This window comes from Stegodyphus dumicola, chromosome 2, assembly GCF_044657685.1.
Source record: "Stegodyphus dumicola isolate Sdum_Otavi_A_Nest chromosome 2, ASM4465768v1".
In the NCBI taxonomy this organism is placed as follows: domain Eukaryota; kingdom Metazoa; phylum Arthropoda; class Arachnida; order Araneae; family Eresidae; genus Stegodyphus; species Stegodyphus dumicola.
Window position 1 is genome coordinate 133,948,378 of NC_140769.1, and position 21,990 is coordinate 133,970,367.

General features: G+C 34.4%; 1 protein-coding gene, 1 long non-coding RNA gene and 1 other non-coding gene across 5 annotated transcripts in view; 2 read left to right on the forward strand and 1 right to left on the reverse strand.

Annotated features, from left to right (window-relative positions):
• The window catches only part of LOC146998583 (uncharacterized), a 140,574-nt gene extending 126,810 nt beyond the window's left edge, over positions 1-13,764 (reverse strand). The window contains exon 1 of the long non-coding RNA XR_015039561.1: positions 13,474-13,764. This is a non-coding gene — a long non-coding RNA (uncharacterized LOC146998583). The remainder of the gene's footprint in view (positions 1-13,473) is intronic.
• Positions 1-21,990, forward strand: part of CalpC (calpain C) — a 159,458-nt gene that overhangs the window by 82,936 nt on the left and 54,532 nt on the right. For all 3 annotated transcript variants that reach the window (XM_085811133.1, XM_085811134.1, XM_035367714.2), the window contains one exon: positions 19,602-19,782. In XM_085811133.1, the coding sequence (XP_085667259.1) occupies positions 19,602-19,782 (181 nt within the window). The remainder of the gene's footprint in view (positions 1-19,601; positions 19,783-21,990) is intronic.
• On the forward strand, positions 450-520 carry TRNAI-AAU (transfer RNA isoleucine (anticodon AAU)). The gene has a single exon. It is a non-coding gene; the product is annotated as a tRNA-Ile (tRNA).

Sequence of the window (21,990 nt, forward strand, 5' to 3'; positions counted from 1 at the left end):
CGCTAAATTATTTTCTATGCATTTTTCTCCAAAGTACGAAATATGATTTTAATCTCTAAAACGTAGACATCTTCTTTGTTAGAAACTATAGATGAGACAGTTGCATCACCGAATTTCTTGCGAGGGATTCGAGATTCAAAAATTTGAACCTTTCTCGTTTTCCGACTTTAGAATTCTAACCTTAAAAGGTACTTTCTCCCTCCTTTCTGCATGCATTCGTGGTGTAACAACAGCACATCAGACGTATATTCGAGAGGTCCAGGTTCGAGTCCCGACGGCACTGCGCATTTTTCATATCTCCTGTTTTAAAAAAAATCTAATGTCTCTACAGTGGCGTCCGAACTGAAAGGCGGGTGATAATTAGTCACCACGACGAACTGGCGACTGGGTCCCCGAATCTTCCTTTAAAAGGGAGTGTATATAAGGTATTTTCTCCCTCATTTTCGCATGCCTTCGTGGTGTAACGGTAGCACACTTGGCTAATATTCTAGAGGTCCAGGTTCGACTCCCGGCGAGGGCATTACACATTTTTCACATTTCTTGCTTAAAAAAAAAAAAAAAAAAAAAAAAAAAAATTGATGTCTCTACAGAAGAATAAAAAATGTGATTTTTTATTTGAATTATGTACAGACATTTTTACATGTAAACAATTATTGTAATTAATATATGCAGTAATTTTCTTTATGTCTTGTTCATAAGTGTGTGTAATAAAAAAGACTTTACGATATTGATGGCATAGAAATATAGACAATTGAATCCATAATGAAGCGCAATAATTTTGATTGTGTAGAATGTTGTTCCATAATGAATAGGAAACTGGCAGGCGAGGCAGATTAAATCGTCATTTTTATTTCAGTAAACATTTTGCGGCCACAAACAATTTGGCACACTACTTATGCCTATTTAAATGTTTACGTTTTTGATAGACTAAAAGAAGAGAGTAGCAGGCAATAGACCATCTAAGCCGAAGTGTAGAATGCAGTTGCGTTGTGTTCAGGATGAAATCTTAATTCAGAGTGAGATAGTTTCGGTTCTCAATGCATTGGATTGGATAATGAATATAACTGTAAAATTATTATTGGCGGTTTTAGTTCCATTCGCATTACCAGCATTATGCAAGAATCATATGACATGGATTAGTTTCGAAGTGAGGCCGTGCAGAAAAAGCTTCTAAAATATTTTTAGAGACGGGAAATAAATTTAATAAGCTTCAAGAAGCTATTGCTAATTTAAATAATAATTTATGTTTTACATATTTTTTACTTTACATATTCCCTTTTAATAAGCAACTTAAACAGAAACCTTATCTTAATAGGCTGCCATATTGGATAACTGCGCACGCATTTGTTTCTAGCTCTCTTGCCGCTGTGAAATAAAAAAGAGTATGCGCCCTAAGAATTAATTATCCAGGATTAGTATATATGGAATTTACGGCTACGTCTGTCTTCGAGTGTCATTTTCTAACTACGCAGTAGTCGTGCCAAGTTATTAATATGCAAAGAGCCATCTCACCAATCCATTGTAGCTCTCTCCTATTACACACACACACATACATATCTATTTGGTAAAAGTTTACAATTGGCTGCCCCCCCCCTTTTTTTTTTTTTTGACGATTCTTTTTTGACTCCAAGATCGGTGCCAGGAAGGCACAATTTCAAGATGGCCACTACACAAAACCAAAACAAAAAGTCGAAGAATTGCACAAACTCTATGTCCATGTACACATCGATCTGTTTTCACTTAAAAAAACATCTCAGAACTGCACAAACTAGGTATTCCGCACTGCCTTAAATTTGTCCATGTACACATCAATCCATTTTCATTCAAGAAAAATCGAGAAGCTACAACAAAGTTAAAACTATCATGGTAACCAGAAATGAGGTTTCATCGGCAAAATTTAAAAAAGAAAAAATTATCGCTAATTGAAGCAGCACCCAATTCTACACTAGAGCCATATATTTTTCAAGCGTATTTTTGCTTTTGCTACTCATCAGTATGAATATTTGATTACTGTAATTGTTTCTTTTGCTCCTTTCAGTTTCGGCTTATCGAAGTTCGACTATGGAAAGATTTTACTAATTAGTAAATTCTGATAGGAGTTTTGAATGAAAATTTAAAATTTCTGAAGCTACATTCCGAATTTTCTTTTAATTTTATTTATTGAATAATAAATATTAAGGAATAATTTCACTTCCAATATTAAGTTATAGAAACTTCAAGAAAAGTCATTTTCATCTTTCATGGGTTACTGTGATTGGTTACTTGTTTTTTGAAATTATTTTGCAAAGTTTGTTGTAAGCAACACCTAATTTTTATCTGCCTACGTATAATCTGATTATTTTGATAATATTTTTCTAGTAATTTTAATGCGAAATTTTCGTGGGCTGCACCCGTTTCCTTCTACCTACATATTCTCTCATTAGTTTGATCTGCCAATCAGTGATCTGTCATTTTATATTTTAAATACGTTTCTTCCTAACCTTTTTCTTACTGCACTATTATTGGTGGCCTACATTATGGTATTTTTAAGTTAATATATTTAATTATATTAATATAATTTAAAAAAAAACAATTTCTCAAACATAAAAGGACATTTCATACAAGATATGCTTGCATTCGTTTGTTCATTCTAAAAAATAAAATAAAATAAATTAATATAAAGTTGATTTTTACTTCCTTGTACGAAGTAAAAAGGAAGTATTGTAATCGCGAAAAGTTTCAGGCAGCATATTTCAACGAAAATATCTATTTTGACCGCTATCGAATGCAATTTAACGATGTTTTTGCGTGATATCTCTACGTAAGGACAGAATAAAAGACTCGTTTCCTCCAAAAAAATAATAAAACTGCTTTAAAATTAATTCTGAAGATAATTTTTCGTGGCGTCTGTACGAACGTATGTACGTACGTACGTATCTCGCATAACTCAAAAACGAGTAGCCTCAGAACGTTGCAATTTCGTATATAGGACTGCTATAACATGTAGATGGGCACCTCGTATTTTGGTTGCAATCGGCCGCACCAAACGTATATAAATATATTTATATATATATCCACTCTGTTACCCGGCTCAGTGATCTCAGTTTCTTTACTCTTATATGTTTGTAAATTGTACATTTTTTGCTTTAAAAATGATGGAATTATGTTGTTTTTATCTTCCTGTTAAGGTTTTTATGCCTTTAGTAAATCTGTGTGCAATAGTTTTAGAATTATCAACAATTTTAAAGTTGTTTAAGTGCCGCTAAGCCTTTTTTTACGGCGGCCATTTGAAACAGCAGACTAGTGGATTTGTTGCCAATCTAGAAAAACTTATCTTCGCAACAACAAAGATAACGCCTTCATTTATTATTGACAATTAAATCATGCTTAATCCTTTCTGGAATTTTTTCGAGGAAATAAGTGTTTAAGATTTACTTCGTAATTTTTAATATAGACTGTAAAGATCATGACTTGTAAATATCCTGACTTGTAAAGATCATGACTTGTAAAGATCGTGACTTGTAAAGATCGTGACTTTTAAAAATCATGACTTGTAAAGATCGTGACTTAAAGAGAACGTGAAATATAAATAATAGGAAAAGGACTTGCATTTTACGGTGTGGCAACAAGAAGGGATTCGGAAGATTTTTTTTTTATATATATTTTGTTTGGAGAGTTTAAGATTTTTAGTTTTTTAATAGTGGTAAGAGTTTTAACTGTAGTAGTTAAGAGTTTAAAATTTTGATAGTTAAGAGCTGCAGCATTATTTTTTGGTTCTGTTTTAAAATTCAAATAAAAGTATTTTGTTCATTCTGAAAATTTAGCTTTGTTCTTCCTACAAGGTTCAATATCCATTATATTGAACGAAGGAAAAGATTTTTACTTAGACATTTTCAGTTTTTATGTATTTTTGCCTTCTCGCGAAGTTCTGAATTAATTCTGAATTAATTGAATGAGAAATACTCAATCGTCTGTGAAAAACTGTTTCTTTTTTTGTTTTGTTTGCTTAATTTCTTTTATACATCATTCTAGCTTTATTACAGTATTTGAATAGAACATGTGACAACGATTAGATAATTCTATTCTTTAAATGATATAAATTTTGTGCATTATGAGTTATAATATGAACGAAATATAATACTGTTAGTTAATCTAGGGCCAGAGTGTCGCTATGGTATACAAATACTAGAGTGAATTTTAAAGAATGCATTTATTCTATTGTAGTTTATGCGCTGTCGGCGAATTAGATTTAATTCAATCCAATAAGTTTAAATGAAATGCAAGAAAAAATGCGTGTAATTTAATATTCCGTACAAGGAAGTCATGTGGTGTACACATCAGAATTTTTATTAAGCAAAAATGACTGGGCTTTTACAATTCATCTGTTAGCCCATAAACAACGCGTTTATGTTATTTATCAAGGCTAAACACGAAATTGAGACCATAAAATTTGAAAACAGTTTAATAAAAAAAGGAACCTAAAAACAAAATCTCAAAGCTTTCAGATTTTATACTAGGCCCAAAGGGGTGTTTTTTTAACGTTTTGTGTGTACCTTTATTTATTAAATATCATGTTCTTCGCACTTAAACCATAAAATTCAATCCAACAGTAATATCGCAAAATATTTAAGAGAGCATAGCTTTAGAATTTCTGATAAACAGTCTCGCGCGCTGGAGATAAAAATGCTTTTTTTCCCATACAGTGTTGCCATTGCTTCCTTTGAAATCGTTGAGTTTCTTGATCAAAAACTCATAAATGCTTTACAAAATATGAAATAGATAATAAAACAAATTCCAAATTTGGGCTTCCAAATGCCCATATTGGGGTGGAGACGAACGTTATTCAAAATTTGATGGCTCTAGGTACCATCGTTTTATCACAGTGGGAGAAACATGCATACATTTATGCAGATTATTCATTATTTAATTTCGTTAAATATAATACAGGTCTGTAATATTTGGTTGTAACAATTTCAAAAGTTATTCGCCATTTATAGTAAATCGACGCAAAATGCCAAAACGAAATTAATAGTACTTCTGAGCTCAGTCTTCTTTTGGCTAAAAGTGAGAGAAAATTACCTAAAACTTATAATTTAGATAATTTACATCTTGAGCTTATATCATTATTGAATGAATTTATGGAACAACATAGCGATTGTTATTCTAATAGTCAAACGAATGAGTATCAAAATAGGCAAAATTTTTATAATGGCAAAAATTACGACATATTATAACAAGAGAAGTTAGATCTGAATTATCAAAGAAACTGTTCTAGATATATGCGCGATCTTAAGTCTGATAGGGACTTCTTCAGATCGATGCCTCATCAAAAATGTACGGATACCATTATGCAAGTCGATCAGGCGAGCGTCCTGTTATACAGATGTTCGTACCCTTACGCAGATCCTAACCATCATGGAATTACCAGCATCTTTTGTCGATGCATCGCTATGCAAGTGACTTTAATTTGTTTTATCGATTAATTAATTAAGCAGGCTATGAAATAAAACCTTCGCAGCTTTATGCAGAATCATTTTCCTTTCATCAACACCAATGAAGATCTGTGAAGTCATTACTGGCTTGACTTCTTTTCTTCAGTATATTGTCCTCATGTTGCTATTTTAAAGAATACAGTATTAGCTGTGATCTATTTTCAAACTTCTGAAATACTCTGAATTCCTATTAAGATTGATAGTAGGAAAGTGACACATTACACGTTAAATAAATTAATAAATAAAAGAAATCTGAAAGGTTTCAGACTTTAAATTACGTCCAAAGGGGCGTTTTTTTAACGTTTTGTCTGCTACCTTTGTTCATTAAATATCATGTTCTACGTACTCAAACGTTAAAATTTAGTTCAACAGCAATGTCGCAAATTAATTTTAAAATGAGTATAGCTTTAGAATTTCCGATACAGAGTCTCGCGCGCTGGAGATAATTTTTTTTACAGTGTTGCCATTGCTTACTTTGAAATCGTTTAGTTTTTTAATCAAAAATTTGTTGAAGTTTTACAAAACATGAAATCGATAATAAAACAAATTTCAAATTCAAATTAGGGCCACCACATGCCCATATTCTATGGAAGATTACGTTATTCAAATTTTGATGGCTCTAGGTACCGTTGTTTTATCACAATGCGAGAAAAATGCATACATTTATGCAGATTCTTTATTATTTAATTTCTTTAAATATAAGACAGGGCGATAATAACCGATTTGAAAAGTGATACAGCCTTTTAAAGTGCCAAAACGAAATGCCAAAACAAAATTAATAGTACTTCAGGGCAAATTGCCCCTTTGGACTAAAAAACCCTTATGACTACAGTATTCAATCCGAAAAGACCTGGAAAGAGATAACAGTGCCCAGACGGTAGGTGTAGAAAATTAGACTTGGTACACTGATAACAAAGAAACAGTTTCAACATCTTTATAATTCTTAATTTTGATAAAAATGAATGATTTCCTTATCATATGTTACCATGCATGTTTTGTTTTGCACAAAGTGAAGTAGAGAATGATATTTTATCACAAATACTAGTATTAAATTACATTGGAACAGTACTTTTCTTAACCCTGAAATCAATTCTCTTTTAATCATTGTTTCAGCTTGTCTGTGATTGAATGTAAACAATCAGCAGCTTCAAAGAAACCTCATAACTCTTTTTTTTATCTTTCTTTTATTTGGAACCCTAGTCACGAATTTCATTATCCGTCACAAATTCGTAACCTGAATTCCTCTTATCTACTTTACTCTAGTTTCCAGTATCGCTTTCGTTTCCTTATCTGTAACCACAGTTCCAGTTTCGGAGCTTTCTTTCTTATTTTACATTGTATATATATGTATATGTATATAACACAACGAGAATTTTTATCTGGAAAACTTCTATACTGCTGTTACATCGATGGATGTTTAACTTATCCAGTTCGTACTGTAGTATGCAATAGTATTTCTTCTGAGAGTTACGGATTTGGCCCTGAAATTTTGAAGTATCCCAAAATGTGTAGAATAAATAGGATTTTGTTTAAATTTCAAAATGATCTTTGCATTTTATGTCGTGACTTCTTTTCTTCCAACTCGAAATCCGATAGATTAGGAGCTGGTGAAAATTGTCACATATAACGAATTGGAAAGCCATCCGTTTATTCGTAATTTTACATCTTAGAGGGTTTAATCCTTAGAGGGTTTAATATTAGTGATTATCAGCATGGAAGATGAAATTCTTAAATTTCATAAAATTTTGTCTTCCTTTTTATTTATGGAAAAACTATTTGTTTTAAATCAGAAAATGTTTCTTTTAAATCAGCGTATAAAATTTTCAAATAATCGGTAATAACAAGTACAGCGGTATACGTTACTTCACGCTTGCAACGCCTTGTTTAAGGTTTGTCACTTAAAAATTCGTTAAGAGTATCAAATAGTTCCATAACTCTTTATAAGCAGTCCCATTTCAGAAATCACCTTACTTCAGTGTGAAGTTAGACTCAATTAGTTTTGTAGCGAAGCGATATCTTAACTTTAAATTAATAAACCTAAGAATACGTCAATGCGAGTGGACTGTAAATTAACTTTTATTCGGCAGTTTTAACTTTCGAACACAACACAGCACAAAGTAAAAGCGACAGAGTTACAATTAGCGGTTTTAAGAATGCAAGAACAAAATGCGAGCTACGCATACAATCTGCGCATTGCGAAATAATCTCACAGACAGGCAGAGAACTCTGGTGGCCGAAACATTCCGCCCGGCGTTGAAACATCGTTTCAAACTTAATAATCTATTAAGTTTTACAAATATTAAGTTATTTTACAAAATGAAATTATCATAACAATATTAAATTATGTAAAAATGTATCATTAAAATATTCACAAGAAACCATAATATGAAATTATGCATGAAATTAAATTGTTCTCAAAACAGATGCACAGAAGTCTTGATACAATTCAGGAACTTAATTATAGCTAAAGCAAAGTACAAAGTTACAATGCTTTAGGAAAAAAACTTAATCATTGATAGGCAAAACACTAAGTTTGTGAATTGGCCTTTTGAAAACTCCGTTAGCAGTTTTGATCTTCACGATACGCACAATATTTATGAGCCATGAAAAACTTCAGCACTCTTCCTAATTTCCATCGTAGCGGGGGTAAATTGTCTTCCTTTATGATAACTAAATCATTAACCTTTAAATTAGGTTGCACTTTCAACCATTTTGAACGTCGTTGTAAATTAGAAATGTATTCATTGGACCATCTTTTCCAAAAGCTTTGAAACATTTTCTCAACAAGCTTCCAACGTTGCAATATAGGAATTTTTTGATCGTGTAAACTTTCTTCTGGTAAGGCAGTTAGCGGGGTACCAATTAAAAAATGGCCTGGCGTAAGTACAGAAAATTCTGATAGATCTTCAGACAGTGGACACAAAGGTCGTGAATTTAAACAAGCTTTAATTTGAGCTAGCAATGTCATAAATTTTTCTTGCGTTAGAAGTTGTTCACCTATGGTTCGCTTGAGATGTAACTTTGTAGATTTGACTGCAGCTTCCCATAATCCTCCAAAATGTGGCGCTGCGGGAGGATTAAATATCCACTTAATACCTTCAGTAGAGCAATATTTATTAACCAATTCATTTTCCTTCAAGGAGTTTATTACTCTTTTCAATTCCTTATCTGCAGCAATAAAATTTGTGCCACAATCGCTATGCACTTATATTGGTTTTCCTCTTCGAGATACAAAGCGCTTTAAAGCGGCAATAAATGATTCTGATGTAAGATTACCTACTAATTCAATATGTATAGCTCTTGTAGTAAAACACACGAATACACAAATGTAGCATTTCATTGGTTTTACTCCTCGACCTTGCCTGGGCTTCACTTGAAATGGCCCGGCGTAGTCAATTCCAACTTTGGAGAAAACCTTTGACGGAACGACTCTAGACGATGGTAAATCAGACATTATCTGGGTAGATGTTTTAGCTCTTACACGATGACATTTCACACACTTCCAAATCTGTTGTCTTACAACTGACCTAGCGTGGATTATCCAATATTCTCTTCTAATTACTGATAGCAATAGCAGGGGGCCTGCATGAAGATGGGATTCATGAAAATAATTCACTATAATCTGTGTTATGTGATGTTTCTTGGGCAACAAAATAGGATATTTTCTGTCCTGCGCGATGTTGGATTGTCTTAATCTTCCTCCAACGCGTATAAGCCCATTCTTATCGATAAAGGGGTTCAAAGAAAGGATCTTACTATTTGAGTTTAACGGTTGATTCTTTTTCAGAAGATTATATTCATTAAAAAACTCATCCCTTTGAACTACTCTAACAATTGCATTTCTAGCGTATTGCAATTCTTCGGTTTTAAGGTAACCCTTAATCCTTGTTGCGGTAGATTTAGCTGAATTATTCGCAAACCGAAAACACCATGCGATGATTCTTTTAAGTTTCAAGAATGATGAAACTTCATTAAGGACTGGAATTTGCGAAGCGACTGTTCCAATTGAACAAGAAATATTTTTCCGTTGTTCCCTTAAAGATTCTTCTGAAAATGGTAAGTTGATAGAGAACGGAATATTATTTGAATTAAGCCACTGAGGACCTGTCCACCACAAGTCATGAGTAGAAAGTTCTGAAGACAAAAGACCTCTTGATGCGCAATCAGCTGGATTCTCCTTTCCTTTTATGTGATTCCAATGCGATGAAGGTAAGACTGATTGAATTTCTGAAACGCGGTTGGCTATGAAGGTTTGCCAGCGTGTTGGTTCTGATTGTATCCAGGACAAAACTATCATTGAATCACTCCATGCGTAAATATCGTCAACATGAATTTGCAATGAATTCTGCACAGCTTGAACCAAATGCACTAATAGAACTGCAGAGCAGAGTTCTAAACGAGGAATAGAAATTACTTTCAGGGAAGCTACGCCAGTTTTTGATGTTAGTAGCTGCACCGAAATTGAAGAATTATTTGAAGATTTTAAATAAATCACTGCGGCGTAAGCTTCCTATGATGCGTCACAGAAACAATGAAGTTCTACATTTGTAGATTTGGGCAATAATACTCTCCTAGGAATATGAATGCATTCAAGATTTGCGATATCTTCACAATAGATTTTCCATCTTTGATTGATTTCATCTGGCAAGGGATCATCCCACGAGATTTGTAATTTCCATATGTCTTGAAGCAAGATTTTTGCTGCAACTTTAAAAGGTGCTAACCAACCAAGTGGATCAAAGATTTTCGAAATAGAAGATTTATTCTTTTAGTAGAACACTCTCTGTTTTCGAGATTTCCAAAGTGACAAGTAAACTCGTCTTGCATTGGATACCACTTCAAACCCAATAATTTTATTGATTTAGTATCAACTACTGTACATGAAGAATTTGAGTTCCGAGCACTCAAAGCAGTTTCCAAAATCGAGCGATCATTTGTACACCATTTATGCAATTGAAAGCCACCTTTTTGTAAAAGTTCACTCAGTTGTGAAATTAACTCTACTGCGTCTTCTACTGTGTCTGAACCAAATAGGACATCATCAATATAACAATTGTGTAATATTATTTCAGCTGCCTTTGGGAATTTAGCTCCTTCGTCAATTGTTAGTTGTTTGAGTACGAGAGTAGCCAGGTATGAAGCGGAAGTAGTGCCGTACGTAACTGTGCACAACCTGTAAGTTTTAATCGGCTTCGATGAATCATCTCTCCAAAATATTTTTTGGAAATCGCGATCTTCATCATGAATTTGAACTTGTCGATACATTTTCAATAAGTCGCTAGTAATGGCTATGGGATAGCATCTAAACCTCAAAAGAATAGTAAATAAGTCGTCTTGTACCTTGGGACCATTCATTAGCGTGTCATTAAGCGATACCCCTGATGTAGTTTTGGCACTAGCATTGAAAACGACGCGTAGTTTTGTGGTAAGACTGGATTCTTTTAGCACGTGATGATGAGGTATATAATAATGAAAATTTACTTTATCTAAATTATCATCGGATAATTCTTCCATGTGCCCAAGTGATAAATATTCGGACATGAAGTCTTTATACTGTTGATGTACTTCAGGAGTTTTTATTAGTTTTTGTTCTAGACTAAGAAAGTTGTGAAAGGCTGATGGTCTAGAATTGCCCAACTCATTTCTTTTAGGCTTGAATGGCAATTTTACTGAGTAACGACCCTTTTCACTACGCACGTGATTTTCCACGAAATGATTTTCATACAATCTTTCCTCTTTAGTTAAAGGTTTCGATGTGGGAATTTGTTCCAAATCCCAAAATGATTTAACTAATTCCTCCGTGTTTACGTTTAGCGTATTGACTGAAACCTGCTTACGGTTTGGGAATTCAAAATGTGTAGTTCCAGCAATTACCCATCCTAACTTAGAACAACATGCAAATGGAAGATTTTTGCCCCTTTTAATTACCTCGCCATTTATTAAAGTAAGGAATACATTAACTCCAAGTAAAATATCAATTTCTCCCGATTCATGAAATGTAGGATCTGCTAAAGTTAAATCTTCGAAACTTTCATATAAATTCAAAGGTAATGTTACACTTTGAATGTTTCCTGTAATTTTGTCTATTATGTAAGCGGACGTTGAAATTCTGTAATTAGTATTAAAAATGAGGTGTAAACAACAACTCAACTTCTTCAGTAGTAGTTGTATTGAAAGTACCTAAGCATGACACTAATATCTTCGAATCCTTTATGCTCAATCCTAAATTGATAGCTGTTTTCCGACGAATGAATGATTTTTCACTACCTGAATCTGCCCACCAGCGGCCGAGCGGTAAAGACGCTGAACACTGGTAGTTCGGTCCGAGGTTCGAATCCCGCGAACGGGCTGGCTGCATGGGCGTTTTCGTGGTTTTCCCCATGTGTAACGTGTATACGAGCCAGTTTCCCTTGGAAAGTCCTCCACGAAAGGCATCCCTCCCTTTAGGCAGATAGCCCTCGTGTGCTTTGCCAAAACTGAATAATCCAATCCACTACCTGAATCTAGTAAACATCTACAATTTATGAATTCATTTTTTGAGTTTTGAACCTTAATTAAAGCAGTACACAAAAGTGCATGACTACGTTTACCATTAGCATGAGCTCCAAAATGTTTATTTTCATAGTTGTTTGCACAAACAGTTGGAGAAACCTCACTCAAGTTGTTTTTCTGGTTTAATTTGCAATTTCGGAACAAACACTTGTGCTTCCGGTGAAGGGAATCTAGATGCATTTTTTGGTTTGAAATTATTTTCTAAATGCAAAATGCTATGATGATGCTTAAAACAATGTTTGCAGGTATTTTCACTCTTACACATTTTAACTTTATGGACATTAGACAAGCAATTAAAACAAAGTTTATTAGTCTTAACAAACTCTATTCGTTTTTGCACTGGTAAATTAAAAAAATTAGAATACCTGTATAAAAAAATGATCTTCTTTACAAAATAAGCAAGTAGAATTAGTAATCAGAGAAGTAACCCTATTATACACTGGTTTATCTGATTTATGCGTTTTACTAATTAAAGGTTTACTGTTCTGTAATTCTAGCGTAATTCTTCAAAAATTCTATCAAGTCATTCAACTTTGGTATTTCGTCTTTTTTTAATTAACGCTCCCACCACAACTTTGTCGAAACGTCAAGTTTTTGCAAAATAATATACAACAACAAAGTATCACTAAAATTATCTATCTTTTGATCTAATATTTCTAATGAGCGAGTTATTTCGTTTACGTTATCTACTAAACTTAATATCGAGGATGCAGATTCCGTTTGTATTTGTGAAACGTTACGAATTCTTTTAATAAAAGCAAATATCTGTTCTCTTTTATTAGAAAATCTCTCTTCTAGTAAATTCCAAGCAATACTGAAATTTAGATCAGCCATGGGAATTGACTGAATAATGCGATAAGCATCATTTTTCAAAGAACTCTTTAAATATTGTAATTTTTGAGCTCCAGAAAGATTTGGATTGTTGCGAACACTAGCGTTAAATAAATCTTTAAATGTTATCCATTCAGTTAAATTTCCGCTAAATGTGGGTAAAGATAATTTCGGTAACTTTAAACTTTCAAGGATTGATTCAGGTACGACAGGTTTGTCGCCATTTGCATTTATGACCTTGTAAATCTTTAAATTACGAATAATTTTTAAGTGAACCTCCTCAGTTTTCTATAAAATCGACTGTTCTTCCTCAACGAAAGTGTCTATTTTTTCATCATCACAATTTGTATAAATTTCTCTAAATAGAGATTTAAAATCTTCCTTAAAAATTTTACATTTTTCTAAGATTAATTCAGCTTCAGCATTATCTAAGTTATCATAATCTATTCTCTCAATGAATTTAGTTAACTGTGTTTTCAAAATTTTCTTTCGTTTTTTTTCTATATCTGACATTTTGAAAATATTCTAAATTCCCGATTTTACTAATACTTTAAACACAACAATAGTAGCAATAAGGAAATCTCAAGTGCAATTAAAATGCGTTAGCTATTTCACTCACCTCGAACACTGTATCCATTCCGTAACTCTTGAGAATTCTAAACCGAAATTGCAGTATCAACTCCATTACGGACACGTAGAATTCTTATTCACAAGGGCGGGTTTTTCTCGAAGCTCCGGCGTAGGACGACCAAATAATGTAGCGAAGCGGTATCTTAACTTTAAATTAATAAACCTAAGAATACATCAATGCGAGTGGACTGTAAATTAACTTTTATTCGGCAGTTTTAACTTTCGAACACAACACAGCACAAAGTAAAAGCGACAGAGTTACAATTAGCGGTTTTAAGAATGCAAGAACAAAATGCGAGCTACGCGTACAATCTGCGCATTGCGAAATAATCTCACAGACAGGCAGAGAACTCTGGTGGCCGAAACAAGTTTGTATTTTGTTTTGCACAAAATAGCTTCAAAAGACGCTGTTATTTGATATTACCTTTAATAGCACTGATACATTTTACAACTAATTTTACTTCATTAAGAACAGGCGAAATATTTAGCTATCGAATATTCCCTATGAATAAAACAGGGCACATGAACATTTCTGGATTCCCATCTTTTGTTAATTTTAATCAATCATTTTCCTTGCCCATCATATTAGGAACACTGGCAGCCCAGCCGATATAGTGGTTAGCGACTCTGACTGCCGTAACGATGGGCCTGGGTTCGAATCCCGGATAAGGCATGATTGTCACTGTCCGTCTCTTCATGGAAGGTAACAGTGGACACCTGCTAGATACTTCCATAATGAAATGGCTACCACTTCCGGTCTTGTAGGAACGCAAGGCTAATGGCTATTAAAAAAATTCTGATGTGTACACCACATGACTTCCTTGTACGGAATGCTAAATTATACGCATTTTTTCTTGCATTTCATTTAAACTTATTGGATTGAATTAAATCTACTTCGCCGACAGCGCATAAACCACAATAGAATAAATGCATCCTTTAAAATTCACTCTAGTATTTGATTACCATAGCGACACTCTGGCACTAGATTCACTTAACAGTATTATATTTCGTTCATATTATAACTCATAATGCACAAAATTTATATCATTTAAAGAATAGAATTATCTAATCGTTGCCACATGTTCTATTCAAATACTATAATAAAGCTAGAATGATGTATATAAAAGAAATTAAGCAAACAAAACAAAAAAGAAACAGTTTTTGACAGACGATTGAGTATTTCTCATTCAATTAATTCAGTTTTCACTTCGCGAGAAGGCAAAAATACATAAAAACTCAAAATATCTATATTAAAAATTACGAAGTAAATCTTAAACATTTATTTCCTCGAAAAAATTACAGAAAGGATTAAGCATGATTTAATTGGCAATAATAAATGAAGGCGTTATCTGTATTGTTACGAAGATAAGTTTCTCTAGATTGGCAACAAATCCACTATCCTGCTGTTTCAAATGTAAACAAGCAATGGCCGCCATCAGAAAAATTATTAGGCTTGGCATTTAAACAACTTTAAAATTGTTGATAATTCTAAAAATATTGCACACAGATTTACTAAAGGCATAAAAACCTTAACCGGAAGATAAAAACAACATAATTCAATCATTTTTAAAGCAAAAAATGTACGATTTACAAACATAGAAGAGTAAAGAAACTGAGATCACTGAGACGGGTAACAGAGTGGATATATATATATAAATATATTTATATACGTTTGGTGAGGCCGATTGCAACCAAAATACGAGGTGACCATCTACATGTTATAGCAGTCCTATATACAAAATTTAAACGTTCTGAGGCTACTCGTTTTTGAGTTATGCGCGATACGTACGTACGTTCATACAGACGCCACGAAAAATTCTCTTCAGAATTAATTTTAAAGCAGTTTTATAATTTTTTTTGGAGGAAACGAGTCTTTTATTCTGTCCTTACGTAGAGATATCACGCAAAAACATCGTTGAATTGCATTCGATAGCGTTCAAAATGGATATTTTCGTTGAAATATGCTGCCTGAAACTTTTAGCGATTACAATACTTTCTTTGTACTTCGTACAAGGAAATAAAAACGCCCGACTATTAAAAGAATATTAGGACCATTCATTGGTATAATATAAATATCTAAGTAATTTTTTGTAGTTTATATTATATACATATCTTTGAGGTAGTGCAGCTCTCTAACTATTTACAGAATAACATTTCTTCAGCAAATCATCTTTATCGATATATTTTAAGCAAGTTATCAGTCTCATATTTTAAGCAAGTTTTCTGTCTTTAAAAATTGATTCATTCATCTGAGATTCACTTGTTTTCAGCAAGTTGTATTTTAACATCTTCACTCATTTCATCCTATTCTTTTGCTAACAGTACCTATTGGGTTGTGTAGCTTTCACGTCTTTGTCATCACTTTCCCGAACTATTTTAAGAAATGCTGATGTTGATAGTTTGATTAAATTCCTCTTATAGTATGGTGTTTTTCAGATTTAACAATAAGGAAATTCTATAACTAGCCTCAAGAGTGCGAATGATAGTTGTAGAATGAGGAAGAAACAGAGACTTTTCTCAGAATACTTCTTTAAAACTTGAAATTAATTTAAATTTGAATTTGCATAACGCCTCGTTTCTTTGATTCGTTGGCCAAACATTACCGTATAAAAGACGAAAAGGTGACTCTTTATCATGGACATTCATTGGGATGAATTCTTAATATTTCTCTACTAAGGCGCCCCTTTAACGTTTTTGTGTTACCTTTAATACAACGTTGCCATTCCTCGCTTTGAAATCCTCGAAATTTTTAATCAAAAATTCGTTAAAGTTTTACAAAACATGAAATCGATGATAAAACAAATTCCAAATTTCAAAGTTGGGCTTCCAGATGCCCATGTTCGCAGTAGGATTACATCATTCAAAATTGGATGGCTCTAGGTACCGTTGTTTTATCACAATGCGAGAAACATACATACATGTATGCAGATTCTTCAGTATTTAATTTCTTCAAATATAATACAGGGCGATAATATTGGGTGGCAACAGTTTGAAAAGTGAAATGGACATTCAAAGTGATTCGACGCAAAATCGGAAAACGAAAACAATAGTCCTTCAGGGACAAAGCTCATTTGGACTTTAAATTAGAAAATAAAAATAAAGTATGTATTAAAACTTTAATTTGATTTTAATATGTCAAAAATTAATTATTAGTATGCTATTTTTATTGAATGAATGAAACAAATTACTGAAAACGAGCTATTGAATACTTATATACGATACATGCTTTTCTGTATCACTGTCTTTCATTAATAACAGCTCTGTGTCTAAGACTTAAACAATTATATATTTTCATCTGAGATCGCCATACTTATCCAAATGTAAAAGATGCCCGAAGGTCAGTTGAAGACAACAAGCTTGTCTGTGAAATGTTTCATTTCATACTGGCCCACCAGTGGTAAAGTTGCTGAACACTGGTAGTTCGATGTGGGCTTGATATAAGGCAAACGGGCTGGCTGCATGGGAGTTTAGTGGTTTTCCCATGCGTAACGTGGATATGAGTCATAGGATCATAAGATTTGATCACACCAAATATTCATGAAATTCACTCACAAAAATTGTGGACTGTATCATCTTTAATGTTTTTTCTGTTAACAGAAATTACATACAAATGAGTATTCTACTCGGATGGACACTCTTGTCATCCGCACCTTAAAATACATATCACATAATCAGCATAACCAGGACACACTCAGTCAATAGCGGCTAGCTTTTCGTCTTTTTTTTTTTACTCGTAGTTGCCAGATCAAGTTAGAAAATACTTAAACATTAGATCTTGGAGTCACTTCTCTTCGACATTAACAACCTCTGCGATTGTATCTCTTTCTTAGGTAGATAGCCCTCGAGTGTTTTGCCATGATCAAATAAGCCAAACCAAATCGTTTCACTTAGCGTGCCTGGAGGCAACAATCGACAACCACTTTGTTTGCTATGTCAAAAGCAATACTACAGTACAGTGTGCAGTATTACTTCCCTATTTAAACAGCCATTTATTCCTGGCATAAGCGATAATCTCCAAGCAAACTGTAATTGATTTACTTCGAACTTTCAAATGCGGCTGTATAAAAAAGTACAAAACTTTTAACGAACACTGATTTCAAATGAAACACCAGCAATTCTCCTTTTAATGGGAGTTAAATCATAGTAGGCAATTGGTTGTTAAATTCTAGACGATCTCATTTTTGAACTGCTGCCTTTAACAATCAAGTTGCTATCCTTGTATAGCTGAAACACTACTCTATGGGCAGCTAGTTGTTATTTACACTGCTCGACATTGAAAATGCGACACCAAGAAGGAGTGGTCAGAAAGTGATGAAATTTGGAAAAAAGACAGAGACAGCAAGCAGCAATAAGCGATCTTTATTTCAAAATCATAGTCAGAATACAGAGCGAGAACGGCGTCGGCTCAGTAGGATGTAGAACCACCGCGGACAGCGATGCATGAAGAAACACGTCTAGGCATAGAGTCAATAAGAGTGCGGATGGTGTCTTGAGGGATGGCTCTCCATTCCCTTTCAACCATTTGCCACAGTTTGTCTTCTGAACGAGGCAGGGGCAGAGTCTTCAAACGGCGTCCAATTACATCCCACTTATGTTCGATTGGTGACATGTCAGGAGAGTACGGTGGCCAGGTAAGCATCTGTATACCTTGCAGAGCATATTGGCAGATGCGAGCACTGTGTGGTCGGGCTTTAGCCTGCTGAAAAATTGCATTAAGCAGCCCCTGAAGGTATGAGATTGCCACCGGCCTCAGTACATTATCCAAGTATCGTTGGGCCGTCATAGTGCCCTGAATACGAACTAGAGGTGACCTGGAATCGTAGGCAATAGCGTTCCAAACTATTATGCCACGTTGTCGCGCAATGGGGAGTTCCACAGTTACTGCCGGATAAGATCTGTCTCCACGTCGACGCCACACACGTATGCGGCGACTGTCACTGGATAAACAGAGGCGTGACTCATCTGAGACCATGACGTTTCGCCATTCTGTCATCCACATCGCTCAAGTCCGGCACCATTCTAAACATTGGCGTCTATGCTGTGGGGTCAATGACAGTCTTCTTAACGGACGCCGTGAGTGCAAGCCACGTTCAACCAATCGACGGGAAATGGTTCTGGTCGACATGGGAACATCTAGGGTATCTTGTACATGCTGCAGAATCGCGGTACAAGGGACTTGCGGGACTTCCACAGCTTGTCGGCGGATGCGTCGATCCACGCATGCTGACGTAACTCTAGCTGCACCTGCACCCCTCCTTCTGCCCACATTTCCTTGTTCCAACCATGTTCGCCATAGTCGATGCACCGTGCTCATATCCATGTGGGTATCAGCTGCGATTTGACGTAAGGAGCAACACGCCCTTCTCAATCCGATCACCATACCCTTCGTAAAATCGTATATCTTCTGGAAGGGTCTTTGTTGATGGCGGCCTAGCATTTTCTCATATTACATATATCCTCCAGGACAAAAACCAACTTTCTTCGATAATTCGTTTGGCAGAAATAACGACACGAATATTGCCCATTCTGCACGTTCCTTCCCTTATATCTTACTTCACGTGCGTCGGAGAGCTGCGCATTTCACATCATTCGCATAACTCAGTGACGTGCGTCTACTCTAAAATTTGCATACATTTCTGACCACTACTTCTTGGTGTTGCATTTTCAATGTCAAACAGTGTATATTACACGCACAGCAAATTCCAAAAACGCCCATGCAATCAGCCTGTTTACTGGATTTTGAGCCTGGGATTAAACTACCAGTGTTCAGCGGTTTTAAATACCCAGCCACTGAAGGGCACGTACACACCACTGGAAACCTAAAGTAATTTTGACAAAATATTAGATGCTCCATACGGCTGCTAAATATATGCGAAGAAACAAAACAAAATCAAGTCATGCTATAGCTATTAGTTGTTGCACAGAGAAGGGAATCATTTTATTGTTTCCTGTTTGTAGATAAAAATAGGTAGTATCTTCGAGTCTAATTATTAAAAGATCTTGCATTATATACTGTGTCACACAGCATTAGTTTAAAACTTTAAAATGTTTGACTTCCTAGTGAAACAAATAATTGCTGCCTTACTTGCAGTTATGTAATCTTCAATTCTTTTTCAGACTACACGGTTCATATGAAGCTCTCAAATACGCTTGTTCTCAAGATGGACTTGCCGATTTGATGGGTGGCATCATTGAAACATTCAACATTCGACAAGATCCTACTTCTTGTTTACGTGTACTGGGAAGGCTGCTCAAAACAACCTCTGTTACCACAAGCATTGTCCAGCAACAAACAAAGGTGAGAAAAGATAGCAATTATATGCAAAACCCTAAGGTCTAAGTAGGTTGGTTGGTTGGTAACGGAGGACGGGGATGCTTGATGTCTAACAGAGGTAAACAGGCATGTGTCCCGCGCCCTCCACTAACAAGGAACAACTCCCTGAGGCCTCAAGAGGCCGCCTCGGGAGCTTTTTAGGATGTTAACAAGAGCATTTACATGGCCATACAAGGGCAGATTGCATTCGTTTTACCGTTTTGACATTTGTTGTTGCAATTTGCTATGGTAATTTTGCACATTCACAATAAAATAAAAATACAAATTAAATATACAGATACAAAAATACAGTTACAAAATAATAGGATTAAAATACAGGCTCATAGGAAAAAAATAAAATAAAATAAAATAAAATAAAAATAAAAAAAAAATAAATAAATAAAAAAAATAAAAATAAAAAATTAAGTATTATGCATATACAGAAGAGGAAATGTTAAATACATTTGATTGTACATTATTTGATAAGTGTCTGTAATAGGGACTTATATAAGTTTTAGGAGTAGACTTATGTGTCTGAGAATGTGGAACTGCATGCTGACTTAGTTAGTGTATCATGCCTTGAGAGTGTCATGACTTAGTGTATCATGTCTGCATCATGACTTCGTGTATCATGTCTGCATCATGACTTAGTGTATCATGTCTAAGTAGGTTCGTAAATTTCGAGGCACACACGTTTTTAGAGCGAAGGATTCAAAAGTAATTCTGCTGTAGGAGAAAAGGCAAAATACGCTGGGCGGTTGAGAGATAAATAGTGAAAATTTGCGACATTTTCGTGGTGTTCACACCAACAATTTTGCTGTTGAGGATTTATCTCAACATTTCGGAGTTTCGGAGAGAATTTATTTGAAACGAAGTTAGTAACACAAATAGCTGTAGTGTGCAGCCAAATAAACGTTGTGTTCTATCAATCTATCAGTCTCTCTCTATATATACATGGCATTTCACAGAAAGGTAAAAATGTATAAAATCTCAAAGCATCTGCATTAAAAATTATCAGAAAATCCTTGAACACCAAATACAGTTAAAAACATTAAAAAAAATTATTAGAGTTTCTACGCAAAAACAAGCAATTCGGCAAAAGGGCAGGAAAACAACATTTTTGATGCACAAAACTAAAAGTGAATTTTTGGTCACACTGGCAGAAAGACACCACAGTTGGTGCACCAACTGACTTAATTCTGTATTCTGCTAAGAGTTTCAAATGTAAACAAATGGCAGCCTCATTAAGCCGATGCCGATTGCAACAAAAGAGAGGTGCGTAACTACATATTATAGCAGTCCCATATGCAAAATATCAACTTTTTATGGATAATCATCTTTGAGTTATGCTAGATAAATTCATACGTACGTACAGGCGTCACCAAAAAACTCCTTCTGAATCCATTTAATATCCATTTTACAATCCATTTTGGCGGGAGGAACTTCTTTATTATATCTGTACGTGAAGATTTCACGGGGGGGGGGACTTCTAAATGGATTCGAGAGCGGTCAAAATGGATATTTTCTTTGGAATATGATACCCGAAATGTTTCGTGATTACAATACTATCTTTACTTCGTACAAGGAAATAAAAAGCGGACGCTTGGCCCAAAATTATTTGTTGGCAATGGCAGGCAGCAGAATTCAACTTTATGTAACATCGAGAACTTTTTTTTCAACTTTAGGGTAATACAAAATTTCGGTTTGAATTCCGGAAAAAGATTACTCTGCAGCATACTTTTAAAGAAATTCTAGCGAAAATTGGAGTAAAAAAAAATCAAATAATTATAGTAAAAATTAAAAAATAATTACATAGAATCCGAAATTGGCCAGTTTATTTGACATCTGCGAAAAAAAAAAAACAACAACAACTAATATTAGGAAAATAATTGCAGAAATGCGTATTTTGAACCACGATACGTACGGTAAATAGGAAAGAGATTACCCACGAAACTGTAAATAGGAAAGAGTTTTAATAATGTGGTATTTAGTGGCCGAGCGGTAAGAAGTCCAGAAGAACTGGCCGCCTGCATAGGAGGTTTCGTTGTTTCTCCAGTGTATATCATTGATACGAGTCAGTCTTTCCTTAAAAAGCTCTACACGAAAGCATCCCTTCTCATAAGTAGATAACTGTCGATTTGTTTTACCTTGATCAATTAACCTAACCTAATCTTAAAATAATTTAATATCCAT